The 21,362-nt window shown below is 37.1% G+C and overlaps 1 protein-coding gene across 1 annotated transcript in view; it reads right to left on the reverse strand.

Annotated features, from left to right (window-relative positions):
* Nucleotides 1–6,325: 6,325 nt before the first annotated feature.
* The window catches only part of NXPH1 (neurexophilin 1), a 293,592-nt gene continuing 278,555 nt past the window's right edge, over nt 6,326–21,362 (reverse strand). The window contains exon 3 of the mRNA XM_065883980.1: nt 6,326–8,285. Within this exon, the coding sequence (XP_065740052.1) occupies nt 7,524–8,285 (762 nt within the window). The 3' untranslated portion in view covers nt 6,326–7,523. The remainder of the gene's footprint in view (nt 8,286–21,362) is intronic.

Here is a 21,362-nt window from a genome sequence, read left to right on the forward strand (position 1 = left end):
GAGCAAATCCTTCTGAATCTCCCCATCCACTAAGCTTTACATAGAAAATAAAATGTGTTTTTGTTTTCCCTCTGTGAGAAAAAGACTTTAAAGCTTAGAGCAGAAGGGCAAAAAGACTCATTATGAAATGATACAAAAAGGTGACTGAAAACCATATTAAAATTACTTGACTCATTTTTGAGGAAAAATGGAAACACCATGGTCTGAAATTTCCTAAACATACTGGAAGATTTCCCTGAAAGGAGATTCCGACGCAGGGACTGGGTGACGGTGACACTGACACACACACACGCGCGCGCGCACACACACACACACAGGTTTGGGGGACCACAACGGGTTGGCTGGCCTGGGCTGCCCATCCACCGCAGAGGCAACTGACCGGGCCACACGGGACTCTGAGGGGCCTGGACAAGTAAGAGAAACAGCAAGCCGCTGAAGAAAAACAAATGGATTCAAGGAATTTTTCATCTCTTCTTTATACAATTATACTATGTGTTCATATTAGATGTGCTAATTTTGCATATACGTTTTTTCACAGAGTAACAGAAGTAGCAGTTTCAAAGTCAGACTCTGGGGTCCTGAAGATGGGATTTGACTCCTGGATGTATCACGAGCTGTACTGCTTTGGGCGAAGTTACTCCACGTCTCCAAGCATCAGACTTTTCACGGCAAGGGGGGCCTCGGAAGAGTCTCTATAACCTCGGCTTAAGTGAGGGGACACACGGAAATGGCCGGGCACAGTCAAGGGCTCATCCTTACGTGTTCAACAACTATTAGCCATTATTAGAAACTTGCACTCCTTTCTCTTTTGGGTGAAGAAAGTAAGAGAGAATAACAACTGCTTACCTCACGTAACAGGTTTATGAGGCACTGCGGCTCAGACGGCAACACAGATACTGAACTCGGCTCCTCCCACGGACAAACTGAGTCGACAGCTACATAGGGAACGATTTTCTCTGAGAAAAAACCCCAAAACTCGTGGAGCCGCTGCTGCACGTCGGGCGAGCAGACAGAAGGAAACCGCATCAACGCAGGTAGAAGGCTGAGACACAGTCTTTCCACGGTGACCCACAATCTGAGCGAGCTCAGAACCTGAAGCTTCTCCCTGAGGACCGAAGGAGTCCTACTCCACGGCGGGTACGCCAACTATTAAGACCTGCACCTGAGAGGCAAGCCCTTAAAAGGCCTCGCTTGGAAAAAATCTCGAGAGCGCGCATGCCCATGAGCTCGCGAGAACCACGGGCTGCGGCCACGAAAGAACGGCTCTTAAAGGGCCCGCACACTGACTCACCTGCCACGGTGCCCAGCACAGAAGCAGCCCTTTGAAAAGTGCCACACTTTGTGTGAAAGAAGCTTATTTGCTAATTTTAAAGCAGGTGGACTGAGGGGCAGGGGCTTGCTGGGATCCCCTCTGGCAATGGAGGCTGGTGGGCACCATCTTCGCTAAAGCAGGCAGGAGCCATTTTTTTTTTTCTTGTTAAAATCAAACCCAAATGGAGAGCAGCCTTGAAAATTCCCTGAGCAGGCAAAACCACTTAAGTAATCCAAACCTTAATTTAGCTTATTTTGCAACACTAACTTGACCTGAGTCGTTTCATGCTTATGGCTCTGGAAATCATAGGCAAAACTTAAACCGTTTCCCAAAATTGATATGAGGTAACCGCTAACCAATGCCCTATCATTGAAGAGAATTCAAATATAACCAGTCACTGTGAAGAATAAACAGTCACTGCCTTCTCACTACATAAGCTGCTTTATAACAATGTACTCCTGAGCCTCATTCCATGTTCTGGTTTGAGTGCTGCCAGTTTGCAAACTGCCCTTTTGGTGTGTGCACAATAAACTTTTATTAATTACTACTTCAGGGATTTATTGGTCTTACTTCTGTTATTTCTGAACATTTACCAGTTCATAGCATTAAGAGTGGGATCCAAAGAAGACTCCGTATGACTCTGAGGCTAGTGAGCAAACTCATGCTGGTACCTACAGAGTCCACTGAGTTCACTGCTTTCTTGGCAACCCTGGAATTTGAGGGTAATTCTCTCTTGGGCCCAGGCTCTGCTGCCTTTGCATTTTGAGCTGTCCCACTTTATTGTGCATACCTCTATTTTGTTTGTTAAAGCTTCTTAGTAAGTCACCCCATTCTGTTCAAAAGTGAGGAAAACGTGAGTCCCGGTGTTTTGGAACAGCTGTTAAGAAACAGGTCCCCTTGTAGTTATGAACTCTCAGGGAATCTAAATGCAAAGATGGGTTCCACCTGGTCTAAAACTTTTTCTCCATCTCGCTCAGAAAACTCCTGCTTTCTATATATATACCCCCTATGGATCAGAATCTTGTGCCTTTTTGGAAAATGGGTGAACTTTTGGATAATTTGGAATTGTGGTGGTCACTTGGAAACTTTAATTTGGATAAGTCTACCTTGAGGCACATTCTTGGCAAGAGAGAATCTCAGACCTCCCAGAGACAATGGAATGCAGTCTTTGATCATACAGAGAAGCTTCTAAAAGACAAAATGACTCCAAAAATAGCTCTAAAACCATACAAATAAAAACTCTTTAGGAAAAAACTTCAATAAATAGTGTTGGGAAAACGGGACAGCATATGTAAAAGAATAAAAACCGGACTACTCTTACACTGTACACAATTTCTTTTTTGCCTTCTACCGAAAATTTTTATAAAATGCAGAAAAGAAATTAATTGTAATAATAAAACTGGATTTCAGAAAATTGGCAAAGTGAATCTTGGCAGTAACGGAAACAATGGTAGATATATATGTATATTACATATACATACATACATATTTAATACTTATTTGAGAATAGAGGCTCTCTAACAACTTTCTGGCATTATTTCTTGAAATAGTCACTCTCTCAATGGCCAAATTTACTCATGTGTTTGGGTCAAGGAATTTGAGTATCAGAAATCAGTAATTCCAGTTGTCTACTGAGGCGCCTTACACAGAATTAGGAATTAGAAATCCAGCAACTGTCAGGTGAGGTTGATGTGAACAGAGCTTTGGCTGTATGTCTAATTTTGGGAGAATGTACACTTGGCACCTCCAACCATAACAGCCACTACAGCCAATGAAAGGAAGTCTCTGTATCCTTCGCCTTCAGGGCCTTTACAGTCATCCTGCAATCCAGCAGTAATAAAGGGCATAATCCTCTAAATGCAGAATTATAAATATTAAACTGCTTTCCATCAAACTTGGCCAGTTACTTGGCACAAGTACTCTCCTAATTTTAGGTGATTTCTCTAGACTTTGTTCACACAAACATATTGAAACTAAAACTCTCATGGGATTTCTGTTCTTTGCCATCCTAGTAAAAATAAAAGTAACTGTAAATTTGTTACTTAAAAGTATTTCTGATAGTACTGGATATAAAAAGCAATGATACACCACAATTTTAAATTGAGAAGGACTGTTTTCCTTATGCTCCCAAGCCCTGAAATCATTCTTTGAAATCCATGGGACTCCTGAGAAAAGCTGACCTAGCAATCAGTTTTTCAGGATTCAGTTCTGTTAAGGTCCTCAATTTTTGTCACCTACAAACTAGGTAAATAGTAATATTTTAATGCAAATTAATGTGTTTAAATGTTTAATTTTTGATGTACTGATTTTCATTTTATTTGAATAAAAATATAAAGATAAAAATAAATATAAAATAGATAAAAAGACTGATAATTGAATATCAATAAATGTCTGAAACTAGTACATTAACCAAGTCTTTCCAAAGTTAATAAACACAGCTATTTGAATTTGCTTCGGGCTAAAACTTGTCATTCAGAGTTGATGGTGGAGATGCAAATTGTTTTTCCAAAGAGCTGTTTATATTGGTTAAGCTGCTGCTTACATGTAAAGCAGTGGGGAAAAGGGAAAAGACAAACACTTTCTCAGGCTTCTCATGATTTTTTTAATCTATCTGTGCAAAAATATGGCTTACAGTTTATTGCTGAAATGTAGGAACCTGAAGATTCCTGTCCACAGTTTTAAATTTAACAAGTATTTCAATTACTTCCAGAATAATCACTTCCAGAACTTTAGTACTGTACTATTAATAGTTATGCCCCTTCTACTCATGCAGAGAAATTCTCACAGGAGTCATGGACCCCAAAATGCTCAACTGAAACCATACCATGACAATTCATTGTTTTTATCATAAATAGATAAAGCAGTAACTTGTATCATTTTTCTTCCATGAGGTGAGAAGCTGCAATAATCATTTCTTTATAATAATTTCAATTTTACTAAAATGTTTCTGAAAATAACAATAAATGATGACACACCCATGTTTGCATCAGATGCTATCTATTTCCATCTTGACTTTTTTCCTATATCTTAGCAAAGGTGTGAAAGAATATTTAAGACTCTAGAAAAAGCAATTTCCTTAGGGCAGCTTTAAGTTTATTTTTTCCAAATAACAAATGATTTTCTAGCATAACTAAAACTTAACTAACCAGTTTGTTGAAGCAACAAGTTGGCCTAGTAATTTTTTTTTTTTTTTTTACGGTACGCGGGCCTCTCACTGCTGTGGCCTCTCCCGTTGCGGAGCACAGGCTCCGGACGCGCAGGCCCAGCGGCCATGGCCCACGGGCCCAGCCGCTCCGCGGCATGTGGGATCCTCCCGGACCGGGGCACGAACCCGTGTCCCCTGCATCTGCAGGCGGACTCCAAACCACTGCGCCACCAGGGAAGCCGTCTAGTAAAGTTTTTAATGCGAACCTTTGAATTTTCTTACTCATCATCTTTCTTCATCCTCTTCCTTGTCTAAAACAGAAGTATATTAGATACAAATAATCTTTTGAATCAAAGTTCTATAACATCACGACTTTTCTATATCACAGATGGAGGTGCTGATGATATAGGAGTTAGGGATATGTGAGTACAGGCCCAGAAAAAGTCTTAAAAGTTTAAATTTTTAAAAATTGAAATCTTCATTAGGGATTTGCTAATTTTCTCCTTTTTCCTTCAAAGAAAAACTACAAAAATAATTCAATGCATTGTTAATTAGCTGCATTCTATATGTTTATAAAAATGTAAAAGCAATATTTCATGAGAACTTTGGAGAGTAGGGCAGATGGGTGAAGACTGAAGCATATTTTTTTTCTCCTGAAACATATTTTTATCTTATCTTGAATGCTGGATTACAGGACAGATTACACCACATAATGAAAGTCACAGGCCACTAATCAAATGATCCAAAAAAAAAAAAGAAAAGATTTTTGCCTTCTTACTTATCCTCCTTTTTGTTAAGAGAGAACTGACTCTTAAGTGATCACTTTGATAAATAACCCCAGAATAACAAGGTTTAATCTGTGGAAAATATGTTCTGCAGCTGGGACTCATGAAGCTCTTCCTGCCAATTGTGCCAGAGAAGTCTGTTGTAACATCAGCTTCTAAATTCCACAGCAAATTAATTAATACATTGATATAAATGGTTGTCTAGCTATGTTGGAGGATGTTGAGAGATGGACACTTAACAGAATGATGTGTCTTTAATTGGCAATTGAAGGCTCTCTTCAGTCAAATCAGTCATTGAGTTCTCAGTTTAGAACTCTGTGGTATTGGGTTCCCTGTAGAACTTCTATTATTTTCTGTATGAAAACATACTTACCCCTATGCAGCATGAAGGGAAAATGAGTATGGGTGAATGTTCTTAATTTGACCTCTTTGGTTAACCTTTTAGACCTTTCATATCCCAATCACCAGTTTGTGACCTTAAGTATGGGTTATTACTTTACATATTTCTTCTTCTGTTTATTTTGCTGGGATTGTGTATGGTAATTAGTTTTAAAAAGTAAAGCTTAATGCCCCAAAATAATGCTATATAGATAAATCGATCCCTTTTGCTATATGTAAATTGAGCATAGAAGCCCTTCACTGTAATTGTAATTTTCTCAGTTGAGTCAATACAGTAGAATCAGGGAAAGTCAGCCACAATCTTCAGACATCTTGGCTTTCTTTTAAGGAAAAAAAAAAATTACCTTCTCAATATCCTGCTAAATAAAGACGCTGTACAAGAAAACAACAACAACAACTAGCTATAATTAATTTAGGAGACCTCAATCATCTCCTTATGTTCATTGATTTTTGGTATTCTTGGACAACTAGCATGACAGCAAACCAAAAATGTACATAATACTGAATGCCACAACTGTTTCCCAGTTTTGAGACTTAAACTCCTAAGTTGTTTTGACTGGGCAACTAATAGCAATTTAGATAGTTCTGTACAAATTTAGAGACACGAGATGCAAAACCATGACTGTATTCCAACACATTTTTCTTGTCAGAACCATTTAAATCACCATCTTACACAAGTACATATTGAAACTCAAATTTAAGCATTTTATTTTTATGTACATTTCATTTGTCCAGAAATAAAATATCTAAATACAGACAGACTGTAATGTTGTATATGTATAGCTTTCAACAATACTTGAGCTGAATAAATGCTTTGTACATTAAGTTTGTCTTTTTAATGGGGTTCACAGCTACATTGATAGAATGGATTCCTCATATCCTTTTTTTTTCTTTTTTAACCAATAACAAGCAGAGAGACAAGTACATAGTTAATATTAGTAAGCAGCTCAAATAACACTTGGTTAAACTATGTACAATACAAACCATTCATACAAATGAAGACTAGGATATTGAATTTGTTACAATATGTGTAGTAAAGATAAGACAGACACATAACTTACATGGTGTCTGTCAGGCATTTCCCTTCTTATATAATGATCAGAACTTATTTTAAGCAACCTTAGCTGGTCTCAACTTTGCAAAAGTCCAATGATTGGTGATGAAATCTGTAATCCAGTGTCTGCCCACATGTAAATTCCAAATGTTTGCTCATCTTTACTGAGAACAGGCTCCCTCCACAGAAAAAAATGAGCCATCTTGTATCACCTTGAATGTGCCTACTGAATGCTGGAAAAAGTTACTACACTTGTTGTGTTCATAAAATAAAGAATACTGAGCTCTAAAGACACATTTTTTTTTCCAATTAACAAGCATATACTCCTACAGTAGTATTTACCAGTACAGCTACTCCAAGCAGTAGAAATGCATGAGTGGGGATTATTGATTAGCATGTACTCAAGACTTTAAAGGAGATTTCCATAACAGCAAGTGCTAAAAACCATTCACTGTCTAGTTAATCCTTTTGCTTGATGATCGTTTATCCTGAACCATTATGAGTCAGACAACGAAAGCCCTCTTGACAACAATCATGACGGATGCCAGCTGAAATGTATATGAGAGTGTGTCTGTGTACATCTATGTGTGAGAGCATGTCTTCAAGTGTGGCTTTAGAATCTGTGGTGATTTACAACTATACTGAGAGATGAAGCTGACTGGGCAGAAATTACATCAGATTGTTTTCCACGAGCGTATTTGCAGCCAGTTGACGAGAGCAGCAGTGTAGACACATTCCAGGCAACAGATGGGACCTTCTTCTTGAGGTAACAGCCCTGTCATGTGACCTTGAATTCCTCAGGCTTCAGTCTCACCCCTACATTCATCCTCATCCAGAGGGGAAGTAAGGTGTGTCGCTGTGGTAGTTGTAGTCGGGGCACACTTTCTGTACGAGTTTATAATCTGTACTATAAAAGGAAATGTAAATACAGATCACCTTAAAGGGCTTGGAGCAGAGCCAGGACACATGACTTTGGGTCTGCTCCTGGTAACAGGTTTTTGAAGGGTCATAGTTGCAGAGTGTGTTCTTGGTAGCCTTGTCAACCTTTTCATATTCAATGCGACAATTAAAGGACTTGGAATCTTTGGCATCTATCACGGTTTGCTGTGCCAAGTCGAATTCCACTATTTTCGTAGGGGGCACCAAGCTGACAGATACGTTCCCTTGACCAGTGGAATTATGCCTGAAATAAACACTAAATGTCCCATTGCCATGATCTACAATTTTCCCAGTTATCAATAGGTTTAGCTTCACTGTTTTGATGTTGGAATGAAAATCACCCCATCCAAACATTTTCTTAAACTTGCCCGTCTTAACAATGGGCCTTCGCTTGGCCCTGGGCCGAGGCTCTTGAAGGTCTGTGGAGTTCCTCAGCCAGTCCCAGAGGTCTTGCTCAGAATAAGGTTCTGGGGTGTCATATCGCAGGTCTAAATCTGTATCATTTTCTTTGCCACGAAAAGTCTGTGACAGGAGTCGGCTGATAGACAAGTCTTTGCTGCTTTCTGTCCATATATGCTTTAGTGTGGATTTGCTGCTTCCTGATTTTAGAAGTTCTGACTTTCCACCGTTTGTTAAATTGGCACATGTGACCTGCAAATGGAACAGAAAAATGGCATTTACATCTCTGTATCTGAGAACACCCAACACAAAGATCCAAGCCCTTTCTCAGAGGCTGGGAATTAAAGTACCTTCAGCACCTAGCCAATATTTATTAGTTCGTGATAAAGTACCACTTCTATTTCATACAATGATGGAAGAGAGGGGGTGTAGATGGATAAAAGCCACTAAACATGAGAGAAAGACTATATAAAAACATTTGACGAGAAAAAGGCCACCTAACATGAATAAAAGCAAATTAAATTCAAACATAAATCACACTAAAGTAATTACTTCTCAGCACCAAAATCCAAACACTCTTAAAATAAAATTTTACAAATGATTATGTTACTTTTTTTACTTCAAGATCACCATAAGCTTTATAAGAGTATGATTCTCAGAAATATGTCAACTGACGTACTATAGGCTTTTGGTAGTCCATAGCCACAGTCACATAAGGAAAGTTAGTTTGGCAAGGAGGCTGTAGTATATTTTATCTGGTCAAAACAAAATAACATGTTTATGACCACCCATTATTAGCAAGAAATATACTGTATAAGACAATTTTTTCCATTAAGGGATTTAAAATGCAATCTAGGAAGAAAAACATTAACTGATAAGAGTAGTGCAGATCTTTTGATTTTAGAGTTTATTTTTGTCTTTGTTTGTTTTGTTTCAATGAAATTTAATCAATTGGTCAAACATCCAAATCTGTACCTGCCTAATTCTATAGGCATTGTTCTTATTGCAGCCTCTATATTTATCTTTAGTATAAAAGAAATGAATACATATCCTAGTCTCTAGAATTACATAGATAGTTTCCCATTCTTCAGGTGGCAAAAAGAATAAATACAAGCATGCATTTGGTAATGGCTTGGTACTTGTATCTCATCATCAACACAGTTGATCAAGGAGAGAGGCTGTAATGAGATGCATCATGGTGCACTAGCTCATGAAGCAGTAATGAAATTATCCCAAAGAAGAAGTGAAAAGGGATTTAGAGTGCATTTGCCAGCAGCATACAGGGAGTAAAAAAAAAAAAAAAAGGGAAGTGTCAGATTTCAAGGAGAAAGAACCAACCTATTGAAGAGGATGCTAAGATTCTGATCGCAGAACAACCTCCAATTTTCAGGTAGAATAGAAATTTACTTCTAAATTATACTCTCCACAGCTATAGTGATTATGACTCTGGAGTCTGACACCCGGAATTCCAATCCAGGCTGTGATCCTTCACAGCTGTATAGTGTGGGCAAGTTGCTTAACTTGTTTACACTTCTGTTTTTCTCTTCTACAGAGTAGGAGAATGATGCCGCTTTCCCTCACATGGCTGTTTTGAGAATTAAACAGGACACTCCATTTAAAGCACTAACGGACAGTCACCTGGACACGATGAGTGTTCAACATTAGTATTCTAACTATTATCATCCTCAAACATTTTATCTCTGAATTCCACTGGGTAATATTTTATGTAAATGAATAACTTACAGTAGGATTTGAGAGCAAAGGGTATCTTTATAAGAAAATCTCCCTTTTATATAACCAAAAACCTAAAGCAAACAATTTAAATACATATACACTTTTGAAAGTGCTGCTGTGACAATCTAAAAACATAACAAGTTGAGTAGATAGTAAAACTCAGGTTAATAAGACATGAGCATAAGTTCATCTATTAAACTGTTCAACTATCAAATGCAATGCAATTTATTAGCCTTCAGTGGTGGGACGTGAACAGCTTCCAGTGGTGCAGACAGTCAAGAAACCTCTCTGGAATATCTCAGTTTGGGTACAGAATCAAAGCAGGTTGTAGTCATCAACACTGCCTTCAATATTCTTATTCTCTCTTCCCTTCCCTTTCAGGGCAATGTCTAAAAGAGAATATCAGTCATGAAAAATCAGGGAGGGTCCTTAGGAAAGTCCCCAGATCTGTTCAGTATACACAACATTAATTCATTTTGTCTTATTAATTCAATAACTATATAGTGAGATTCTGCTAATATTCAGTAAAATAATAGTAATACAAAGGTAAATGAGACATGGTTCTTGCCCTCAAGATGTTCAAAATCTAATAGTGAAATCAGTTAAGCAAATGGCAGTGTGATGTAACCAACACTATGTATGATATTCTTGGAGTCATAGTCAAAGTTAAAAGGTAGAGAAGATGTAACAGAGGAGATGATACTCAGATCTGGCAGATAAAAAAGAGGTCCAGAACTTCAACAGATAGTGAATAGGCCAGAGAAGTTCTCCTAAGTATAAGGAACATACTATGTAAAAGTAAAAAGTTGAGAAGGAACATGTCACACGTAAGAATGGAAAATTGTTTCTTACCTCTGAACATTAGGGAGAATTGACTGGGAGGATAAAGAGAAGAAGAGGTTGCAAGAAGTCAGCAGAACCTGAAGAAGGTAGGCTAGGGTCAAATTGTGAAGGTTCTAGGGTCAATTTGTGAAGGCATTTAAAATTATTATTACATATAATGGGGAATCCCTAAATTTAGGCATGCTTTGCTTTTAAGTAGGTCATGCTGGCTGTAGAAAAATCACCGATTGGATATTGAAAGGTGGATTGGTAGGGAGAAAACTTGAGGGAATAATTAGTTAAATAACAAATTGCAATACTTCATTCGAGAAAGTAAATGAGCTTGAACCAAGGCAGTGGCAGAGAAAAAGAGAAAGAAAGAATGGATATAAGAGATATTTTAGAGGTAGGATTAACTCAACTTGATGATTTACTGGCTAAGCAGGAGCAGGAAAAAGTTGTGAATTAATGAGTTTGCTCGCACCTATAAGGAATACAAAAGTAACAAGTTAAAAAAAAAGTATAAACACTTGAAAAGAAGCCTCTTGATTTTTGAATTCACTACAAAGGACCTTCTTGAAGCAAGTTTCAGTAGTGGTAAAGAGACGATGTAAGATGACAAAGAACAGCAGCAAGCTTAACACATCTATCCCCAGGTGCAATCAGGAATCCTTGGCTTTCTCACTCTATTATATTGCTTACATCTTAAGCATTTTCATTTTTGCAACACATAAATGTACACATAAAATTGAAATCGATTTTGAGCCTTACTGAATAAACAATACCATTTTTTTAAGAAAACCCTTATACTGAGAACACCCTGTACCATTGATTTTACAAACGTAATAAAAGAGTTTCTTTTTAAAAGTCACCTAAAGATCCTTCCACGTCAGTATATCAAATGATAACAGAGGTGGCAAAGACTATGGCATAAAATGAGACCAAAAGAAAAATCTGACAATTTCTAATTGACTAAATTCCAAAAAGGCAAAGCATCGTGAACCTTCTTTTCTACAAAGAGTAATTTTTCCTATAACAGTGAAAACACCAAAGTTACTTCCTAACTGAATATAATTTTCCAAGGCAAAAGTGGCCAATGCCCGCCCACTCCAAAGGAGTTGACCCACTAGTCCAGTGATACCATTTCCACAAATTATGTGATTTTCCTGTTTTAGAAACAATGAGAATCATAAAGACTCAACATGATTAGGTATATGCATTTTAAAACATATGTTTCTTTTGAGAACATTCAAATATAGGTGCAAAGAGAAGGGTCATTTTCTTCAACCGTAAACAAAGACAGAGCTAGGATCTAACATGAAGGGAGCATGTCTGGGGCAGGACCTGTGTGTGGAGCTGTGGAGAAAAGACTACTATTGACTGGTGGGAGTATAAGCATATAAGAAGTTGCAATGATCTTGATCTAGCTCCTCCTTTATATACCTCAGGGCCATGCTTTCACATTGCTTTCTCTAACATCTTTTCATTGCAGGCTTACAATCATAATGTCAATATATTATCTTTTAAAATATTGTTGAAAGGCACCACTTGGGAAAAATAAACTTCACTGCCACTTCAACTATGCTCCTGGCCTTATGAGATTTTATACAAACATTTCACTCTTTTACATGTACATCTCCAACTAGAGGTGCCTCCAGATGTCTGTGTACCTCTTTTTACAAAAGAGCAATAAGATGCCTGTTAATTTCTACCAAACCACACATTTACTGTTGATCTATTACTGTTCAATATAAATTATCTCGATTACTTTGAAAATCATGTATTTATTTCATCAACTGTATGAGTATTTAAGCCAAACAAAAATTTTAGATAACCTGATGCTTAAGCAATATCTCTCATTAGTGAATAACTAATCAACAAAACGGCCTTGCTCTGTGATTACAACTTCATTTGGGCAGCTTTATGATTTCCTAGGTTGAATATATGTTGCATACTATTAACTGCTATTGGTTAAGGACATACTATATTCCAGACATTGTAATTAGCATCTTACATATGGCATTGCATTTCATTTACTCATTCACTCACTCACACACAGACTTTAAGATCAATATTGTTATTTTCAGCTTACAGGCAGAGATGTGGAAGCTCAAAAAAGACTTGTCCAAGATTACTGCCGGTAAATGAAAGAGCTACTGCTTAGCTACTCCACAGGGTATTTCCTTTATTTTTAAAATCATTTTAATCATTCAATTGTACATTAATATATGTTTATCAAAACATTTAAACATTATAGGATTTATGAACTAAAAATTAAAAGCCTATCTTCATCATCAACCCCTGTTCCCTTACAATCCCACCTCTCTCTCCAAAGGTAAAACCTCAAATTTTTGATGTATATTGTTTCTAAATATTTTCACATTTTTTCATGTATAAATATTTTACATAAATAGTGTCATATTTTATGATTTGCATTTTTCCAGTCAACAAAATATCTTAGATATTTTGCTAAATACGTCTTAGTACACCCAGGTATATCATCTTTATTAAATGGGAAATAGAATTTTAGAATATGAATGTATCATACTTCTATTTTGGGGATACCTTTTGTGATAGATCCCTAATTATTACATTGTTTCACAGCCAGGTTACCTAGACTTATTTTTTTAGCCTTGATTCCATTGGTTTTTCTGTTCACTGTTGCTTCAGATAACTTACTCCCTCCTCTCTTGAGCTGGATTTTCATTTCTATGGTTGTATAGATTTGTGTGATTCTTTTAAAAAGAGTTCAAAAGAGATAAACTATCTGAGTTGTCCCATGCCTAAAAATGTCTTTACTGGCCATAGGCTTACACTGGGCAGAATAGTCATTCATCTCTTAACTCATTTTGTTGTGTTTTATTTTCTTCTCTCTCCAAAAAATGTAGGATTTTTTTCTATTTCAGGTATTGTGAAATCCCACAAGGTGGGCTACATGTGCTCATGCTTTCTCCAGACCCTTTCTTAACTAGTTTAGGGAAAAGCATACAGATATCTATAGACACGTTAGACTCTTTTTCATAGAGTTCCACCAAGAGGACTATAATCTCTTTGAGGGATGCTCTTTCTGTATTATGCCATTTTGTAACTTGGGAGAGAGAGTACTTCGCATAGAGTAAGTACTCAATAAATTACATATATGGTTTATATTCTTATTTACATCTATTTCAATAGTGAAGGTTCATTGATTCTTTAGCCACAGCCAAGATTTTGGTGGGATATGTGGCCCATAGAAGTTTCTCTCCTACAAGTTTAGAGCATACACTTCATTGACAATACTTGGAGTTCCTGTATTATATGTGATAAGCCAGAGGAAATGGGTTAGTATTTTAATACATCAAAAACACATCATTTCCTTCTGCTACAAAGCAGTGCTCCAGGAGTAGCAGTGCTGCCTTAACAATAGAAAAGCAGAAAAGGAACTCATGCCTCTCCCTTAACCTAGTAGTTGCTGGAGGCTGTATTGCATAGAAACTAAGAAAATGGGGTTTGCAGTCAGAGATCACAGGGCTAAATCCAAAATCTGCTGCTTTATCACCAGTGACCCCTTAGAGCCATATTGTTTTCCAACTAGAAAATAGAGATGATACCTTACTCACTGTGTTTTCATGAAGATAAAATAAAAGCTTTTATATGTGGCACAAATAAAAGTATGGAAAGTAGTATGAGTTCAACACCTGAGAGCTATCATGCTTAGCTAGGTTATGAAGCCCTGAAGAAAAGGAAAACAAGGCTTTCAGAATGCACACGGCTATTCTATCCCCATCTTCTGACTGGAGACATTACATCTGCTCAAACGGTCCAAACAAACTGAGATGGAAATTAGCATAATTGTAACAACTCTGTGGTCATCTTTAGTAGTAGGTGGTGGTAGGAGACCACCCTGATTATGTACATTACAATTTAGTATTGGCAAATATTGGCAATAATTTATCTTTAACCTAACAACTTTAAAAGAAGACATTCTGATCAGCCTGCACATTCCATGCCATCCTTAAAAACTAGAAACATGGTATGTTTCCATCACTTGAAGAAATGGCTAAGAATTTTAGTATGTTACTCCATGAGTTCTCATGATCCCATGCAGGACGGCTCACTTCCAACATAGGGCACCAACTATTCCCTACATTATTGTATTGGAGATTGGTCCTGAGTCATAGGTAATTGAGTACCTCACAGGTTTGTATAACTATACAGTTAGTTTTCCCTTTGATTCTTGCTCCTGTAGGTCCTCTCATGAAAATTATCTTGAAAAAGTTTTTGGTTCTTTAACTGCAGGAGAAAAAGCATGCCTTGTGAAGAGCCATGAACTACTGTTTCTGCTACTGAGAAACAGAATTTTTCATCTTATAAAAATATTGTCTCTTCCCTCATGCTCACCTTTATAAACATATAGATATACATATAAGTTTTGATATATAGACACATTAACATTGGTGAGAAATTAAAAATTATATTCTACACAGTCCCACTTAACCCATTCTCTCAAAACATAATTACAGATTACCTTACCCAGATTTGCATTGCAAAAGTTGCTTCTTTTTTTAGCATTTTACATTACTTCCATTTAAAATGTATAAGGAATATCTCATGTGAGTACTCCTGGATACTTGGTTATAATAATGAACAAAACACTTAAAATAACATGTTGAAAAACTATTTCCTGTCTGAAACAAAGCCACTTCAGCATTATTTTTTCATTATACATAAAGAGATTTTAATTTGTCAGTAAATCTAGCTGTCTTTAAGGAAAAGACAAATATTGCATATGTAGGAATAGCTGGGTTAGATTCAGGGTCTTTCTTTCTGAACTGGAGGCCAATATGAGTGATTGTCCATAATAAGGCATGTACATGGAGGCTTTTGAAAGTTTATAGCTTCTTAAAGCCCAAAAAAGTACACACCTATCTAGAATGGACCAAATGAGGAAGGACTGACTCACTTTCCAATCCTATTTCCAGCAACCTATACATACATATGTTCTCATATACAGTGATGGTATAAGAGAACATACTGAATTCACTTTATCCAATAGAACTCAAATTCCTCAGGAAATAATAACTTTGATATTTTTGAGACAATATGCCTACTTAACACCCTTTGATTTTCCAGAGGTTGATCTGAAAACCCTCCAAAAGACAGAGGAAGAAGTCGTTATATAAAGAAAGTGATAGAGACTAGTTGCAATGGAATATCATCCCTGTACCATTTAGATCCTGGATTCATTCAAAAATTCTTCTAGGACTTCTTTCTTATCAGGCTAGAAGGCGTGGAGACTGATCAGAGCTTCATAGGTACAGAGTGGACAACAAGGCAGACGATCAACCCAGAAATACAAAAGGGGATGCAGATTCTGGAAATACGGTCCCTCCACATTCCTGTAAAAGTACTGTAAACTGGGAATCTCCAGCTTCCTGAAGTGGAACAAATCCAATGTCCTGTGAACAGACAAAACCAACAAAGAGAATCGACCCCTCACCCTTTTATCAAAGGATGGTGATGCTGGAGTTTTAGTTAGGTAAAACCTTTTGACATTGAGTAAATATATATCTTTGGATCATGCCTTGACCAGAGCAAGATGTGGTAAAGCATATCCAGCCTAGAGCACCAGGCCCCACTATGGCTCTAAGGCATAGCTCAGGGAAGACACAACTCATGCACTGAAGGAACTTCAAAGGTCACTATGTCCATGAGAAAACAATTCCCTTGAAAGCTCTTAAACCAACCTGTTCTTTTCTAAAGTCCCTCTGATAAGATTAGCATCCATTCTTTGATATTTGTTTCTTCCATGTAACATTCTTAGCACTCGGGAAACACAAATCTCTTACCCAATTATTGCCAGTTTTGGAACCAGATACACCATGAGTCTGGGCTACATTTCACTTCAGTCTTGGCCCTACCCTTTTCCCCTATTCCCAGTTTCTTAAAGCATGGCATGTGGAATCTCATATCAAAAACCCAAGTGCTGAGGGAAAAGGATGCTTAGGCAGAGAGATCTCATCAACAAGGAAAAAGATGACCTCTGGATTTAGGTGCTGTGGCTTTAAGTTAATCAGATGTAAAACTGAGTGGTATGCCTAGATTCCAAAAAGAAAAGTACTTGGCTCTTTCTGTTACCAAGGAAATTAAGTGGACCGTTTCACTAAATCAAAGAAGGATATTCACCCAGATTATGTTACAGGAGGAGAAGAGATGGGTCATGGAGAGATAGAGCAAACAGAGCCCAAAGAGACTGAGGACGATGTAAGAGTAGTCACAATAGAAAGGATGGATGGATGAAAGTGTGTGTGCAAGCAGAGCTCTGAGATTCCCTTGACCTTTAATGTACTTTAAAAAGACTTATCACAGCATTAATGTGAACTGCTGTGAACACTGTGGATAGAAGGAATCATAGGAGAATTGAACGAAAGACAGGCTGTCAGAGTAGAATTTCCTCTCCTCCCCGACCCCCCACCCCATTATGTCCCCACATGCATATTTCCAAACTCTGAGAGGGAGTTTACCCTTTTCAAAAGAGCTGGGTAACACTCCACCTGCCACTAGAGGGCACAGCTAGGACATCTGACAGCTGTCTCTATTCCTGGTGCTGAAGTCAGATGGAATTGTGTCACTAGGGGCCCCAGAGCTCTTTGAAAAAAAGAAGATGGACCAGGAAACTTTGTGGTACCTGCTGACTGTTGCAGCCCCTGGAAGCTACCTCTTCTATGAGCTGCAGAGACCAGGAAGGTCACTGTTGCTCAAGAAACTACTACAGAAGCCATCAGCAACTAAAGAAGCAGTTGTGAGCCTTCGATTCCTCACAGAGGGTATGTTCAGGGTCTAGGTCAATGCAGTGTATTTCTACATCTCCAGCTGCATTTTGGCTACTCTTCCCTTTGGCCTCAGAGTTCAGATCACATCGGACTTTTTTATGTGTTCTCTTTCTTCCAACTTCAGGACCTTTGCATGGGCTGCTTCTCCATCCTGGAATCCTTTCTACCCACTCCCATTTGCTTAGCTAACTCCTACTCACCCTCTAGCCCAACCTAAAGTTCATTTCTACAGGAATGGTTGATCCTCTCAGAGCACCTTGTGCTATTTTTGTTCATAAAAGTAATACTATTATCTATATCTATACCTATATCCTTATCTGTCTATCATCTATCTATCTATCTATCTATCTATCTATCTATTCATCTTCTTTCTCTGAACTGTCATCTCCATGGGGGTGGGAGTGGTCATTTAATACCTTAGTCACTATTACTACACTTTATAAAATGCCAGGTTCCAAGTAGGTGCTCTATAAATATCAGTTGAATGAATAAATGCATGTTTGAATGGAGTGCCTACCTACACCTAATGATATTCCTTCACAGATGAGCTTGCCCCATAAACAGATAAACAGCTCATTTTCTGGCATAAATAAAAGTGTTTATACTGTAAGCCTTCATGAAGGCTTTGTGTAATTCTGTAAACATCCACAGTGGTGCAAGAGAAAAGGTGATAGTTTTCTAAGAAAATACAAGTGAGTTGATGCTATAGGTCATTATAACCAGACAGGAATGTTACATCAAAAGTCTCCAAATAAATGTGAGTATTATTTAAATCAAAGTGAATAAGAGCAAAAATGCCTATATTAACATAACTGTATTTTGGAGGCTTTACAAATATCAGAAAAGCTTAATGAAACAATGAGTGTGGTCTCTTGGATGGCAGGAAAGTTAGTGTCATCTTCTGGATTTTCTCTCTTGAATTTCCAGAAATTTGATGCTAAGACAGAAATGAAAGAAAATGCTGATGGGATTCTAAGAGCAGAGGTTCCTTCAACAGGAATCTGCCAGACTTTCCGGGGGCATTATCTTTGCACTATTCAAGTGGATACTGTATTGACAAATAATAATTGAAATAGGCAGTTAGGCATGTGTAGGCTATTTCTTTGCATAAATGCCCACTTTCTTGGAAAATGCAGTGGGGTTTTATAAACTTCAAGCAATACAACCAGTTTTATGGATGTGTTTGCAAAGGCTCAAATGGAGCTATAAAAATGTTCATTAACAGTACAAATTAAATTGTTATTAAAAAATATGAGTCTTACAGGCATGTTTGGCTTTACTCTAGAGTTGACAGAGTATAAATACAGTACAACTGTGACATTTCTGCTTTTTGTCTATATCACTAAAATCCATGATTGTTGAGAGTTAGAATCACAAAACATCTGAAGCTAAAAGGGACCTTGAAAATAATTTCATGATTTAGGAAGCTGAGTCCCATAGAGCTGAAGTAACTCACCTAAAGTTCCCATGGTGGTTAGGGGCAGAGTTAAAACTATAGTGAAGGTTTCCTAGTATTCAGTCCACTCTTCTTGAGTTCCAAAGTTTCCGTAAGAGCTGGTACCTTATGTCTCCTCCAGAGTTTACTGAAACTGGAAATCAGGGTGTCAACTTCAAAATAAGGAACTGGCTTATCTTTGCTCTTACTTTTGTGGAAGGAGGGGATACTATGGAAATTTGCCATCATTTGCTAACCCTGAAACAAAGAGGCACTAACCCAGTGAGTGTATCTCAATTACAGCTTGGAGTCTCCTGGATTGACTATGTGCACAAACCTATGCTCAGATCTCCTGAGACTTAAGTCTGAACAGTGACTGCTCTGAAGGGAGAGAGAATCAAAATGAGCAAACAGTTGTCATAGGTTTTCAGTTAAGCAAATGATAACACAGAGGGAGTTATTCTTTAGTCTCTAAAAGAGAAAGTGCTTTATATTTGTTTCCAAAAAATTTGTCAGTTCCTATTTTCAGAAGACTTATTATTTTTTTTTTAAAAAAAAGCAAAGTTAAAGCAAAAGTTTGTCAGATTCTCTCTTCTATAAGTCCATCAGCAAGCATTTGTTAAATAACCATGATTTTTTTTAATTTTAAAAAATTAACCTCAGGGAAGTTATTGTACTCAGTCTAAATCTGTATGTCTGCTCATTCTAGATAACCTACATCAGTACTTTAGACTCTCTTGTAGATAAGGTCCTACTATTTTGGAGCTGCCCTCCTGTTATGAGCCTTGAAAGTCAGTGATTCCCAAAAGAGATTTACTAAAGTAAAGCCAGGGTAACGTGAGCTGTAATATATACTGAGGATTATAACAGAATTGGTAGTGGGGGTGTTGGAATGTGTACTGTATTAAAAAGCTTATTCCAAGTGTATCATTGATTTGCTTCTAGTCAGAATATTTATTTCATAGATTGACATAATGTTAAAGGAAGGTGTGAGATATATGTTTTTTTCTCAAAGTGGAGGCTGGTTTAAACAGTCAAGAAATGTATTTACAAGTGAAATCATCTTTTGCTAAGTAATCTTGGTTCTTTAGACAGACTGCAAGCATGATCTATCTTAGTTGGAATCTGCACAGAAAACAGTATTTATGTTTATACAGTATTGTAATTTTAAAATTTCAATATAATTTCCAACTTACAGAAAGTTGCAAGAAACTTCCATACACTCTTTACCCAGATTCACCAATTAATTCCATTTGATCACACGTCATTTTATTGCTTTCTCTCTCTTTCATTCATATACACATGTATATTTATATGTACATGTAAATATGTACACGTTTATATGTACACGTGTGTGTTATCTACATTTCTGTGCGTCTAGGCCATTTTCAAAGTAAGTTGGAGACAGCATGCCAATTTCTTAAAGAAGTTCTAAAGTAATTCCTGAGAAATATTACATTTTCTTATATACACATAATACAGCTATCAAAAAAAATTAACCTTGATACTTTACTACAATTTAATCTATAGTCAATATCAAATTGTCCCAACAATACCCTTTACACTTACTAATTTTTCTGGTCCAATCCACTGTCATGCATTGCATTTAGTTCTTATGGTCCTTCAGTAGCCTTTCTTTCTGTTTCTTGTCCTTTACATTTTTGTAAAGTGTAAACATTACAGGCTACTTAATTTGTGAAATGTTCCTCAGTTTGGGTTTGTGCCCTGCAAATCACTTTATAATAAAGTTCTAGAGCTTTCGACTGACAAAGACAATAATGGGAAAAGAGTGTTCCTGGATTTGACAGTGAAGGAAGCAATGCTTTGAGTAGTTGTAGAGAGAATAATATTATTGTACTATGCTAAATCATAGCCTAGCAAGTCATTTGGACTATTTAATATAATTTTACAGATAATTAATTTGCATTATGTATAATTGTTTTACTATTTTTGATAATAAACTCATTTAATTTTGTCATTTTATGGCTCTTTCATTTCACATTTTGTTTAAATGAAGCTAAAGTTTAAAAAAAAAAACCTGTTTCCTGGATTAACTAATCAATCTGAGGCTGACATTCTTTTAAGTCAGAAGGATTTTTAAAGTAATATTTGCATAGTATTGATTTTCCCATCAAAAATTAGTATGTTATATGAGTAGATTGAACTCTGACAACCTCCCTGGGATGTTGATACCAATACTCCAATGATAGGTTGGAGGAAACTAAGACCCACTGGCAAAGAGACTTCCTTTGAATCACACATCCAAGAAGCAACATTCAGATTCTGTGTCAAAAACCCCAGATTGCTCTGCTGTTACCACAATGTACTGCTATTTAACAAGAGTATACATGGTCATTCAGTTCCTTGAATGGGCATGAGCCAGTTGACCTTGACCAAGTAGAGGTATCCTCATGCTTCAACCCTGTATGGAGAACTTCAAGTATAACTTGAATCATCATTCTTCCAAAAGAGCTGACTAGCATATCACTGTTCATTACCAACTAGGTACTCAGGTATACAGACACT

The sequence above is a fragment of the Phocoena phocoena genome, chromosome 9 (genome assembly GCF_963924675.1).
Source record: "Phocoena phocoena chromosome 9, mPhoPho1.1, whole genome shotgun sequence".
NCBI classification, from domain to species: domain Eukaryota; kingdom Metazoa; phylum Chordata; class Mammalia; order Artiodactyla; family Phocoenidae; genus Phocoena; species Phocoena phocoena.